At 44.1% G+C, this 12,670-nt stretch overlaps 1 protein-coding gene across 3 annotated transcripts in view; it reads left to right on the forward strand.

Moving 5' to 3' along the window:
• The first annotated feature begins 669 nt into the window (after positions 1 to 669).
• TMEM254 (transmembrane protein 254) overlaps positions 670 to 12,670 on the forward strand; it is a 14,335-nt gene continuing 2,334 nt past the window's right edge. Inside the window, exons 1-4 of one of the 3 annotated variants that reach the window (XM_037727464.1) lie at positions 839 to 1,180; positions 4,554 to 4,657; positions 4,856 to 4,915; positions 8,491 to 8,695. In XM_037727464.1, coding sequence (XP_037583392.1) covers positions 1,082 to 1,180; positions 4,554 to 4,657; positions 4,856 to 4,915; positions 8,491 to 8,509 — 282 coding nt within the window. In that variant the 5' untranslated portion in view covers positions 839 to 1,081 and the 3' untranslated portion in view covers positions 8,510 to 8,695. Of the gene's footprint in view, positions 789 to 838; positions 1,181 to 4,553; positions 4,658 to 4,855; positions 4,916 to 8,490; positions 8,696 to 12,670 lie in introns of those variants that run through there. The other 2 variants (XM_017497031.1, XM_017497024.2) reach the window with 2 other exon arrangements.

The raw sequence follows: 12,670 nt of genomic DNA on the forward strand, positions 1-12,670 counted from the left end.
TATATATATATATATATATGGAGTGTCACTCTGTAGCCCAAGCTGAAGTGCAGTGGTGCGATCTCAGCTCACCGCAACCTCCACTTCCCAGGTTCAAGAGTTTCCTGTCTTAGCCTCCCGAGTAGCTGGGACTACAGGCACACGCCATCACGCCCAGGTAACTTTTTGTATTTTCAGTAGAGCCGCGGTTTCACCATGTTGGCCACGCTGGTCTCAAACTCCTGACCTTAAGTGATCCACCCGCCTCAGCCTCCCAAACTGCTGTAATTTATTCCAACATCTAATTCATTCATTCATTCATTCATTCATTCAGACAGGGTCTCGCTATGTTGCCCGGGATGGTCTCAAACTCCTGGGTTCAAGCGATCCTACCGCCAAACGTGCTGAGATTACAGGGAAACGCCACCGCGCCGGCCCCAATATCTTTATCTTAAACCCAGAAACATCACAGAGAAGAGTCTCCCCTACAAGGTGACAAGCCCGCCAGATCTAAGCCCAAGTGTGATTCCAAGGCCCCCTGTACTGGAACCAGACAGGGTACTGGGGCCAGACAGGGAGACTTGCTCACAGGGAGCTCCCAACCTGCACCAACGTCATCCTGCGCGGATAGCCGGATGAGCGCGGCCCCGCCCCGGCCCAGCCTCTGCGCTCGCGCTGGACATTGTCCAACCGCGCGCTCCAAGGGAGGTGCTGCAACCATGGCTACGGCAGCCCGCGCTGCGGCCTACTTCCAGAGAGGCAGTCTGTTCTGGTTCACAGTCATCACCCTCAGCTTTGGCTACCACACAGTAAGCGCGGCCGCTGGAGGGCCACAGTCGGGCCAGGGAGCGAGCGCTCGGTTCACCGCAGGACCTTGGCCCGCAGGCCGGGGGAGGTCGTACAAGCACAATCCCAGCTCCCACGCGCTTGGAGCAGAGGGGAAGAGCCGAGACTCCGGAATGAGACGCAGGCGCACTGGTCCGCCAGGGTCTTGGGCGGGCGCCCGGCCCCCTGAGAAACCGGCTAGCCAGGCTTTTCTTATATAGGGGCGGGGACGGCTGGGGAGTTCCCAGCCAACTCTGTGTCTAGGTTTTCTAAGAGGATGGCGAAGTCGAAGGCCAGCAGCGCGGCTACCGCCTATTTCCGTCTACCCAGACCCTTGCCCTCTCTGGTCACAGTCCTGGGGCTGGGCTACTTCGCGGTGAGCTGTGGGGCGGGGGCGGGCGTCTGTTTTGTCCCGCCGGGCCCTCGTAGGGCGAGGGGCGCTGTGGGAACGAGGTCTGTGCGCACGCGCGGCTGACGATTGCCTAGGTTACTCCTGTAAGCGGAAGTTCGGTGGGCTCTTGGGATGGTTTCTGCTTCCCAGTGTTCCTGCTTTGCGTCGTTACCTCTGCTCTGTTACTAAGGGGTTCACCGAGCCTAAGCCTCTCACGAAGTGGGAAGTCAAGTTGACAGGCTGCCATAGGCCAGCCAAGGCAGAATAGGGCTTCCGCAGCAGAATGTTTGAGCCAGTAGGAATCGCTTGGAAAACGGGAAAAAACATAAAGGATGGGTAGGATTTAAGTGGTAAGACGTTATAGAGCCGATATAACTGTTACGACATAGGTGTGGAAGCAAGAAGGAAACTACTGAGAAAAAGCGACGTTTGGCTGAGAAAGAATCTGTTTAAAGGATAACGAGAAAGATGCGTGGAAAAGTAGGTTGTGGGCTAAGGTGGTAACTTTTTTTTTGGTGGGGGGGACGCAGTCTTGCCCTGTCACCCAGGCTGGAGTGCAGTGGCGCGATCTCGGCTCACTGTAACCTCTGCCTCCCAGATTCAAGCGATTTTTGTGCCTCAACCTGTAGCTGGGATTACACCACGCCTGGCTAATTTTTTGTATTTTTAGTAGAGACGGAGTTTCACCATATTGGTCAGGCTGGTCTCGAACACCTGACCTCAAGTGATAAGGTGGTAAAATTTTGAAGGAAGGCGAAGCTATTGGGATATACCAGTAGATCCTGGAGATTGGGGATTTGTCATGTCCACAGAGGTGTTTGTTGGTGTAAAATCTGACCACCTCTGTCCTGATTTCCTTGTATTAAAGTGGAGGTGTTGAACTGAAAATTTTCAAAGGTGAATTTTGTTTTACAATTCTGTGCCTGTGACTAGTTAGAATATAGTTAGAGGAAAGCTTTGAGGACTTCAAATTGGGATCTTGCAGAGCTGGCAGATGCTCCCCCTGCCCTTGGGTTTGGGAGGATGCAGTGGTATTTGTGCTTTATTTAAATTTCAAATGTGAGACAACATAGTGAGAGAGGTAGCACTGCTCTTGACAAAGATATGAATAGGACAATACATTTTGAAACTGTTGGCAGTTATTCTCAGGAAACTCTAAGCTGGTAGAGGTTACAACACAGAGGCTGAGAAAATGTTAAGATTACAAAAAACGTGATTAAGCAGTTGCTATTAAAATGTCACAAACCTTATCTCATTTATTTTCCATCTCTTTGCAGTGGCTCATTCTCAGTTTTAGAGGTACAAAAAGGGAAAGCTGAGAAATGAATTCTAAATTAAGCAAGAGTTTTGTCTCAAGCCAGTTTCTGCAGTAAAGAAACTAACCAAAGCACATAAATTCAAAATTTGCAAATATCTTTTATAAAATACTGATTTTGGTCAAATGTATTAAGAATAGGAGTCATGGCTGGGCATGATGGCTCACACCTGTAATCCCAGCACTTTGGGAGGCCGAGGTGGGCAGATCACGTCAAGAGATCGAGACCATCCTGGCCAACATGGTAAAAACCCATCTCTACTAAAAATAAAAAATTAGCTGGGTGAGGTGGCACGCGCCTGTAGTCCCAGCTACTCAGGAGGCTGAGGCAGGAGAATTGCTTGAACCGGGGAGGTGGAGGTTGCAGTGAGCCGAGATCAAGCCACTGCACTCCAGCCTGGCAGCTGGCAACAAAGCAAGACTCTGTTTCAAAAAAAAAAAAAAAAGAACCTGGCAGCTGGCAACAAAGCAAGACTCTGTTTCAAAAAAAAAAAAAAAAGAATAGGAGTCAGCCAGGCACGGTGTTTCATACCTGTAATTCCAGCACATTGGAAGGCTGAGGCAGGCAGATCACTTGAGTCCAGGAGTTCGAGACTATCCTGGGCAACATGGCAAAACCCCATCTCTACAAAAAAAAAAAAATTAGCCATGGGCCGTACACGGTTGTTCACTCCTGTAATCCCAGCACTTTGGGAAGCCAAAGCAGGCAGATTGCCTGAGGTCAGGAGTTGGAGACCAGCCTAGCCAACATGGTGAAACTCTGTACTAAAGATACAAAAATTAGGCTGGGCGCGGTGGCTCACGCCTGTAATTCCAGCACTTTGGGAGAGAGAGGCAGGCGGATCACCTAAGGTCGGGAGTTCGAGACCAGCCTGACCAACGTGGAGAAACCCCGTCTCTACTAAAATAAATATAAAAATTAGCCGGGCATGGTGGCACATGCCTGTAATCCCAGCTACTCGGGGATTATAGGCTGTGATCATGCAGTGGCATGATCACAGCTCACTGCAGCATTGACTGCTGGGGTCTTAAGCAATCCTCCCAACTCAGTACCCCCAAGTAGCTGGGATTACAGGTGTGGGCTACCACGATTGGCTAATTTTTATTTATATTTATATTTATATATTTTTTGAGACAGGGTTTTGCTCTGTCACATGATCTTGGCTCACTACAACCTCCACCTCCCACGTTCAGGTGATTCTTCCCCCTCAGCCTCTGGAGTAGCTGGGACTACAGGTTCGTGCCACCATGCCCAGCTAATTTTTGTTATGTTTTGTTTTTTTTGAGATGGAGTCTCACTCTGTTGCCCATGCTGGAGTGTAGTGGTACAATCTCCGCTCACTGCAACCTATACTTCCCAGGTTCAAGTGATTCTCCAGCCTTAGCCTCCCAAGCATCTGGGACTACAGGCGCCTGCCATCACATCTGGCTATTTTTTTTTATTTTTAGTAGAGATGGGGTTTTGCCATGTTGGCCAGGCTGGTCTCAAACTCCTGACCTCAGGTGATCCTCCCACCTCGGCCTCCCAACGTGCTGGGGTTACAGGTGTAAGCCACTGCACCCCACCTCTATATACAATTTTTAAAAGTAGCTAGGCATGTTTTTTAGCTAGGCATGATGGCACACACGTGTGGTCCCAACTACTTGGGAGGCTGAGTTGGGAGAATGGATTGAGCCCAGATGGTAGAGGCTGCAGTGAGTCAAGATCATGCCACTGCACTCTAGCCCAGCAGTGGAGTGAGACCCTGTCTCAAAAAAAAGAAAGAAAGAAAGAGAGAGAGAGAGAGAGAGAGAGAGAGAGAGAGAGGGAGGGAGGGAGGGAAGGAGGGAAGGAAGGAAGGAGGGAAGGAAGGAAGGAAAGAAAAGAAAGAAGAAAGAAAGAAAATGGAAGTCAAGAATGGAGGCCCAGATGACTGTTCAGAGTTTCTTTGGTCTATAGTTGTTTTCGTATTGTTTCACAGCCTTTCTCATAAAAACAAAACAAACAAAAAAACAGGTTTTAAGTGACCTAATAGGTATTCTGTGTCTCTGGTTCTCTTTCAGTGGGTTGTCTTCTGGCCTCAGAGTATCCCTTATCAGAGCCTTGGGCCCCTGGGTTCTTTCACTCAGTACTTGGTGGACCACCATCACACCCTCCTGACCAATGGGTAAGGAGAGCTGCACAAATGGGCTGTGGACACTGCAGCTCTGGTCTCAGGGGAGACCTGGAAGGCCTGCAGCTGCCTTTTGGTATCTAAGAGTAGTGCTAGTTCACATTAAGATGCTTTTCTTTTTTGAGATTGCTGTGTTAGATTTCATCAGCAGATAACTATCACCTTAAAAAAAGACTTTTTTTTTGGTTTCAGGTATTGGCTTGCCTGGCTGATTCATGTGGGAGAGTCCTTGTACGCCATAGTATTGTGCAAGTAAGCCTTCGAAGTAACTCCTTGTCGCCTTTCTCTTAGTATCTAATATAAACTGAGAGTAGCCACATTTAAATAATTCACACACTTGTAGGCTGAGAACATTTTCAGGGTAGAGAAGAATCCCCATACCTGATACTGAGCCTCGTGCAGAGGGAGTACCCAGTAAATGTTTGATGAATGGATTCATTTTGTTTATGTTGGTTAATCAATTACTTAGTTATCTAATTCAGATGTCTTTTGTTATTTTTTAACAAATTTTCTGGGTAGCCCCAACTAGACCAAAAGTCTAGGAGTCTGGCTTCTAGTTTACAAAACAGCTAAGTGACTGACCTAGGCCAGTGACTGGCAATACCCATTTTACAATTGAACCACCTGAGGAGCTTTTTCAAAATACATACATCTGGTTTCCAGACCCAGAGATTCTGACTGGGTAAGTCTTGCCTCAGATATAAGAATGTGTTCTTTTTAAAAGCTCCACAGATAATTCTAGGATGCAGTGCTAGTTAAAAGCCCCCAAACCAGACTCCATTTAGCAGTTGCCAGTGTAGGTTAATACTGTATGAGAATACTAGAAAAAATTATTTTTATATTTGTACTTTATATAAGCATATATAGAAAGTATGGTACACTGAAAAACATGGTTATAGTAATGCTAAATTGCTTTTCAATTAATTTCTGGTCAAGATATTAATTAATTGAGTTAATTTCTGGTCAAGATATACTATCACCTCTATTATTTTTCTATTCTAAAAGTAGAAAATAAGATACTCTATTACTGTTTTTCAATAAAAATAATCAATGTTAATTGGGCACTATTATATCAGAGACTGCTAAGTATGTTAAGTAGAATTATCTTACTCTGTTTTCTTGTTTATTAAACAAGCTAGACTTTTTTTTTTTGAGACAGAATCTTGCTTTGTCACCCAGGCTGGATGGAGTACAGTGGTGCAATCTTGGCTCACTGCAATCTCTGCCTGCCAGGTTCAAGCAATTCTCCTGCCTCAGCCTCCCCGGTAGCTGGGATTACAGAAGCCCACCACTGTACCCAGCTAATTTTTGTATTTTTAGTAGAGATGGGTTTTCATCATGTTGGCCGTGTTAGTCTCAAACTCCTGAGCTCTCAGGTGATCCACCTGGCTCGGTCTTCCAAAGTGCTGGGATTATAGGCATGAACCACTGTGCCCAGCCACAAGCTAGACTTTCTATGAAGTAGAGCAGAAAGTAACTGTATTCTTTCTTTCTCACCACTCTCCAAGTAAATTTGCTTTGTGGGTTGTTCTCCACCTTCCACCATATCTCTGGATGGAATTTCAAGCAGATCATAGGATTTCCAATCACCATCTGATGTTATCCATTCTAGCTCAGAGTATTTGTTAAAACTATAAACCTTCTTCTAATTCAAAATGTCTGTTCTCATTCAGCTGGGGCTCAGGAGCCTGCAGTGGGGAAAGGGTGGAGTTGATGCCTTCTCTTGCACTCCACTTTCTTATCTATTCACTAGCAGGTGCTGCTTGTGGTCCCTTGGGATGGTGAGAATAGTTACAGAGAATAAGGTTCAGCTTTAAATAGCTGCTGCTCACCTGGCGTGGTGGCTCACACCTGTAAACCCAGCACTTTAGGAGGCTGAGGTGGTCAGATCACTTGAGGCCAGGAGTTTGAGACCATCCTGGCCAACATGACAAAACCCCCTCTCTGCTAAGAGTACAAAAAATTAGCCAGGTATGGCGGTGCATGCCTGCAGTCCCAGCTGCCCAGGAGGGTTAGGCACGAGAATCGCTTGAACCTGGGAGGCAGAGGCTGCAGTGAGCCAAGATTGTACCACTGCACTCCAGCCTGGGTGACAGAGCAAGACCCTGTCTCAAAAATTAAAATTAAAATTAAAAAAACAATAAACAGCTGCTGCCTTGTGATCAGGCAGCTGGGTGCCGTGTATGTTGCGTTTCCAGTACTGGCTCTTTCTCTCTAGAGGGGGTGTGGTAGATTTTTGAGACACTGCTCATCACTAGGGATCTCCCTTATGCAGTTTCCTTGATGGTTCATTCAGATACCTCCATCAGCATGCCACTTGCAGTTTCACCCTCAGAGTCTGTGTTCTGGGGAGAATTACCCTTTTATTGAGATCACTTCCTTCCTTCAGGTGGGCCAGTGGTACAGGGTCCTTTTAAACCTACTCATGTCCAGTGCCTTCTACAGGATCTGTGTGGCTCACAGTAAACAACTTCCTTATCCCTCCAGTGGGATCATCTGCAAGTCCATCAGTTCGCAGTGTGGCCATGCTTCCTTGCTCTCCCAGCAAGCCGGCCAAAGCAGTGTTTACTCTTTGGAATCAGATATTAAACCCTTCCCCAGATTCCAGGGGACTCATGTCAAGCTCTACAAATGGTTTTGTTGAAGCCTTTCTCTGGGCTTGTGGGAAATGCCACAGAGCACTAGGACCTCCTTCCAATGGCCTCTGCAGTATCGCAGTGGAATCTCGGATTGAAAGTGTCTGGTCCAGCCCCTCAACTTGGAATGTAGGAGCGCCTTTTGTTGTTGGCATTTCAAGTATCTGATGAAAACCAAAATACTCAAATTTATATAGTTTTTTTGAAGGGCAGAGGGAGAACAGGCATAGAGGTTAGGTCACTATTATTATGTTCTTGAAATCATTTCTTTATGGTCTGATATGTTAGAATGTATCGTTAGTCACTATAAATCAAAATAAATCCTCTTTTTGTATTATGAGATGATGAATCTCAGCACTCTGGAAGGCCAAAGCGGGCGGATCACCTGAGGTCAGGAGTTTGAGACCAGCCTGGCCAACATGGTGAAACCCTGTCTCTACTAAAAATACAAAAATAAAAGATAGCTGGGCATGGTGGCTCATACCTGTGATCCCAGCTACTTGGGAGGCTGAGGCAGGAGAGTTGCTTGAACCCAGGAGGCAGAGGTTGTGGTGAGCTGCGATCATGCCACTGCACTCCAGCCTGGGCAACAGAGCAAGATTCTATCTCAAAAAGGAAAAAAAATATTATGAGACAAATGAAAAGAAGAAATAAATTTAGGTGAATGAAAACATACACATTTACAGCCTACCAAATAACTACTTGTAACATTTGGGTGAAATTTTTTATTTTTCATGCATATGTTAATTTTTTAATTCAGTAAGCATCATGCACAAAACACAATTCTGGACCCTAAAAAAAATACAGAAACAACCTTGGAGGGAAAAATCAGGTAGCAGGAAATTAACATTTAGCAAACACCTCCTCTGTGTTAGGCCCTAAATAAGAATTTCAATGCACAGTCAGGCTATTAATATGGAGTCTCTCAAATCCCATGTTTAAAAAATACAGTAAGCACTTTTTTGGTGAATTTCTTTTCACTAGAGATAAGATTGGACTACGTGTTTAACTTTATAAGCACCATAATTATAATATTAAATAATTTCCCATGTTTTTAAAATCTCTAGGTAAATAATTTTAAAGTTTGCAAAAGAATCCTATAATTGTATATCCCGTAATTATTTAATGAACCTTCTAACAATGTACCTTTACTCTTTAACCATTTTATATGTTTCTTATTTTCTTCCTTAGGCTAAATCTGTGGATGTAGAATTACTGAGTGAAAGAACAATTATAAAGCTCTTGATACTGACTGCAAACTTGCTTTTCAGTAGGGTTTTTTTGCATTTTACATTTTCACTACCATTCTATGAAAGTGCCATTTTTGGCCAGATGCAGTGGTTCACACCTGTAATCCCAGCACTTTGGGAGGCTGAGGCAGGTGGATCACCTAAGGTCAAGAGTTCGAGACAAGCCTGGCCAACATGGTGAAACCCCATCTCTACTAAAAATACAAAAATTAGCCAGGTGTGGTGGTGCATGCCTATAATCCCAGCTACTCGGGAAACTGAGGCAGAGAATCACGTGGAGGTTGCAGTGAGCCTCGCACCACTGCACTCCAGCCTGGGCGGTAAAGCGAGACTCTGTCTTAAAAAGAAAAGAAAGTGGAATTTTTGGTGGGGGTGGGAGGGCATGTACAAAAAACCCTTTGCTATTTTGGTAGATTAAAAAGGGTATGTAGCCATTTTAACTTGTATTTATTTGATTACAAAGTGAGATTCCACTCCTCTTTGAAAGTTGCTTGTAGTTCTTGTTACATAATAATATTTTAACAAGAAAAATAGAGTGGTTTTTCCTTAGGGATAAATAAAATAGTATCTCTTTGAGGCCAACACTCATGTTCATTGTTACCATTTTACAATCTGGAGTTTTCCTTTCAAAATATACGGGTTATTCTCTTCGCTCAGAAATTAGATTACTACTGCTTGCATACCCCAGGTGGCTCTGCAGCCCTTAGAAAGGTTTTTCAGGTTTTGCAAAAATTTGTCTGTAGAGTAGGTTTTATTACAGTATAGAAACAGAACAGAAGTTCTTGACAAGTGGAAGCACTCTGTGATAGGGCAGCCTCAAGTGACCAAAACAGGTAAATTGTGAAAATTTTCAAGTAACAGAAGTAACATTTTTTCCTAAGGCAGGAAAAAATTTTTGCATCTGCACAAAGATTTTTACATCTGCCTGGGTCTTGGTGGAATCATTAAGGGAAATGTGAATTAAGAAAATTTTCTTAAAAGGCTTTTGTCTTTTAAATAGGCAAAATGAGCTAAGAATACAGAAAAAGGTGTTTGAATGAGAACAAGTTATGGTGACCCCAGAAAACTCCTCTGGGTGACCCAGCCACCAATTGTGACCCCTCTGGAGAAGGAGGGAACAAGCACTGCTGTTCAGTGAGCCTGCTCTTCCAACATGGCAACTCATCTTCATCTTTCTTTCCTAAGTATCTTACACATTTACAAGATCATATAAATTATTTTCTGGAACAAAATATTTTTGTTGTTTTGCCCATTTGAAAACAAACATGTCTGTTTGTATTTTTTATTTTTTTGAGATGGAGTCTTGTTCTGGCGCCCAGGCTGGAGCACACTGATGCAAGCTCGGCTCACTGCAACCTCTGCCTCCTGGGTTCAAGTGATTCTCCTGCCTCAGCCTCCCAAGTAGCTGGGACTACAGGCATGTGCTACCCAGCCTGGCTAATTTTTTGTATTTTTAGTGAGATGGGGTTTCACTGTGTTAGCCAGGATGGTCTCAATCTCCTGACCTCGTGATCCACTTGCCTCAGCCTCCCAAAGTGCTGGGATTATAGGCATGAGCCACCCTGCTAGGCCACATGTTTGTTTTTAAAAGTTAATAATGTGGTAAAAACTCAGTTTATAAAATTGAAAGTTGCAGGGCGTGGTTGACTCATGCCTGTAATCCACTTGTATTTGTATATAGATAAAATATCTTCTATAATTGATTTCCGTTGTCATTTTGCCTATTTAAAATTTTATTTTATTTTTTAAGAGATGGGTCTCACTATGTTGCCCAGGCTAGCCTTGAGCACTGTGCTCAAGTGATCCTCCTGCCTCAGCGTCCCAAGTAGCTAGGACTGCAGGTGTGCCACTGCAGTGGGCTAACATATGCCTATTTTTTCCCTTAAGGTCAGGAAAGCATCAAATATTTCTATTATTGAGTCTTCTAATGATGAAATGGTCTTTCTTTAATATATCTATAATTAAAATATATCTCCTTTAATATATCTATAATTTTAAGAGGTTTTACACATTGTTGTTAAATTAATTTCCAGCCACTTCTACTTTGAGATGATATTATAAATGACTTTTTTTTTAAAGATGAGGTCTCACTGTGTTGCCTAGGCTGGTGTTGAACCCCTGGGCTCAAGCTATCTGGCTGCGTCAGTCTCCCAAAGTGCTGGAATTACAGGCCTCAGCCATCGAATCTGGCCGACTTTTGTTTATTTATTTATTTTTGAGACAGAGTTACACTCTTGTTGCCCAGGCTGGAGTGCAATGGGGTAATCTCAGCTCACCACAACCTCCACCTCCCAGCTCCAAACGAATCTCCTGCCTCAGCCTCCTGAGTAGCTCAGGTTACAGGCACGTGCCACCACACCTGGCTAATTTCATACTTTTGGTAGAGATGGGGTTTCTCCATGTTGGTCAGGCCGGTTTCAAACTCCTGACTTCAGGTGATCTGCCTGCCTTAGCCTCCCAAGGTACTGAGATTATAGGTGTGAGCCACAGTGCCCCCTTGGTTTTTTTTTTTTTTTTTTTTTTTTTTTTTGAGGCAGAGTCCCGCTCCATCACCCAGGCTAGGGCACAGTGGCAGGATTTCAGCTCACTGTAACCTCCACCTCCAGAGTTTAAGCGATTCTCCTGCCTCAGCCTCCTGAGTAGCTGGGATTATAGGTGTGTGCCACCATGCCCAGCTAATTTTTTTGTATTTTTAGTAGAGACAGGGTTTCACCATGTTGGTCAGGCTAGTCTCAAACTCCTGACCTTGTGAACCACCTGCCTTGGCCTCCCAAAGTGCTGGGATTACAGACACACCTGGCTTATTTTTTTTGGATGGAGTCTAGCTCTGTCACGTAGGCTGGAGTTCAGTGGCATGATCTCAGCTCACTTTTTTTCATTTTCTAGTTGTTTGATGGTAGTTTGTATGAATATAGTCAATTTTTTTATGTTGACCTTATACCCAGCAACCTTGCTAAGTAAATTTATTCATTCTAATAGTTTGTAGATTATTTTCAGTTTTTCAGATATAAAACTGTCCAGAAATACAGTTTAATTTCTTTCTTTCAATTCTGTATACCTTTTATTTATGTTTCTTCCCTTATTCTACTGGCTTGAACTTCTAGCAGTGCTGACTAGAAGTGTGCCTTGTTCTTGACCTCAAAGGAGAGCTTTCAACATTTTGCATTGTGTTTATTCCAGTTTTGTAGATCTCGTCTATCAAAATTAGGAAGTTCCATGTATTTCTAACGTTGCTGAGAAATTTTACTAAAAATGAATGTTGGAGCTGAGTACAGTAGCTCATGCCTATAATCCCAGTGCTTTGGGAGTCTGAGGTGGGTGGATCATGAGGTCAGGAGTTCAAGACCAGCCTGGCTAACATGATGAAACCCTATCTCTACTAAAAATACAAAAAAAAAAAAAAAAAATTAGCTGGTGCATGCCTGTTATCCCAGCTACTCAGGAGGCTGAGGCAAGAGAATCACTTGAACCTGGGAGGCGGGAGTTGCAGTAGGCCGAGACTGCGCCACTGCTCTCCAACCTGGGCAACAGAGCAAGACTTCGTTTTAAAAAAAGAAAAAAAATATATGTTGGGTGTGGTTGTAGGTGACTCACACCTGTAATCCTAGCACTGTGGGAGGCTGAGGCAGGAGAATCGGTTAAAGCCAGGAGTTCAAGACCAGCCTGAGCAACAAAGCAAGACACTGTCTCTACAAAGAAGAAGAAGAAGAAAAAACCTAGCCGGGCATGGTGTCACATGCCTGTGATGATCCCAGTGAGGTGGGAGGATAGCTTTAGCCCAGGAGTGTGAGGCTGCAGTGAGCTATGATTATACCAGGCACTCCACTGTAGGTGACAGAGTGAGACCCCATCTCTGGGGGCAGGGGTGGAAAACGACCAGATTTTGGAATTTATCAAATGCCACTTCTGCATTATTAAGATATTCATAGGATCTCTCTCCTTTAATCTGTTACTGTATAAAAGTACATTATTTTTACATGTACTGTCAGTTGTTACTTCAAAAAGATACAGAGAAGTTTCTTCGACATTTGTTTTAAATAAGTCATCCAAATGAGACTTATTTATATACAGATGGTACTACAGCAAGCGTTCACTTCCACTGGGTCTTTTTTTTTTTTTTT

Source organism: Cebus imitator, unplaced genomic scaffold (assembly GCF_001604975.1).
Source record: "Cebus imitator isolate Cc_AM_T3 unplaced genomic scaffold, Cebus_imitator-1.0 Scaffold11, whole genome shotgun sequence".
Taxonomy (NCBI): domain Eukaryota; kingdom Metazoa; phylum Chordata; class Mammalia; order Primates; family Cebidae; genus Cebus; species Cebus imitator.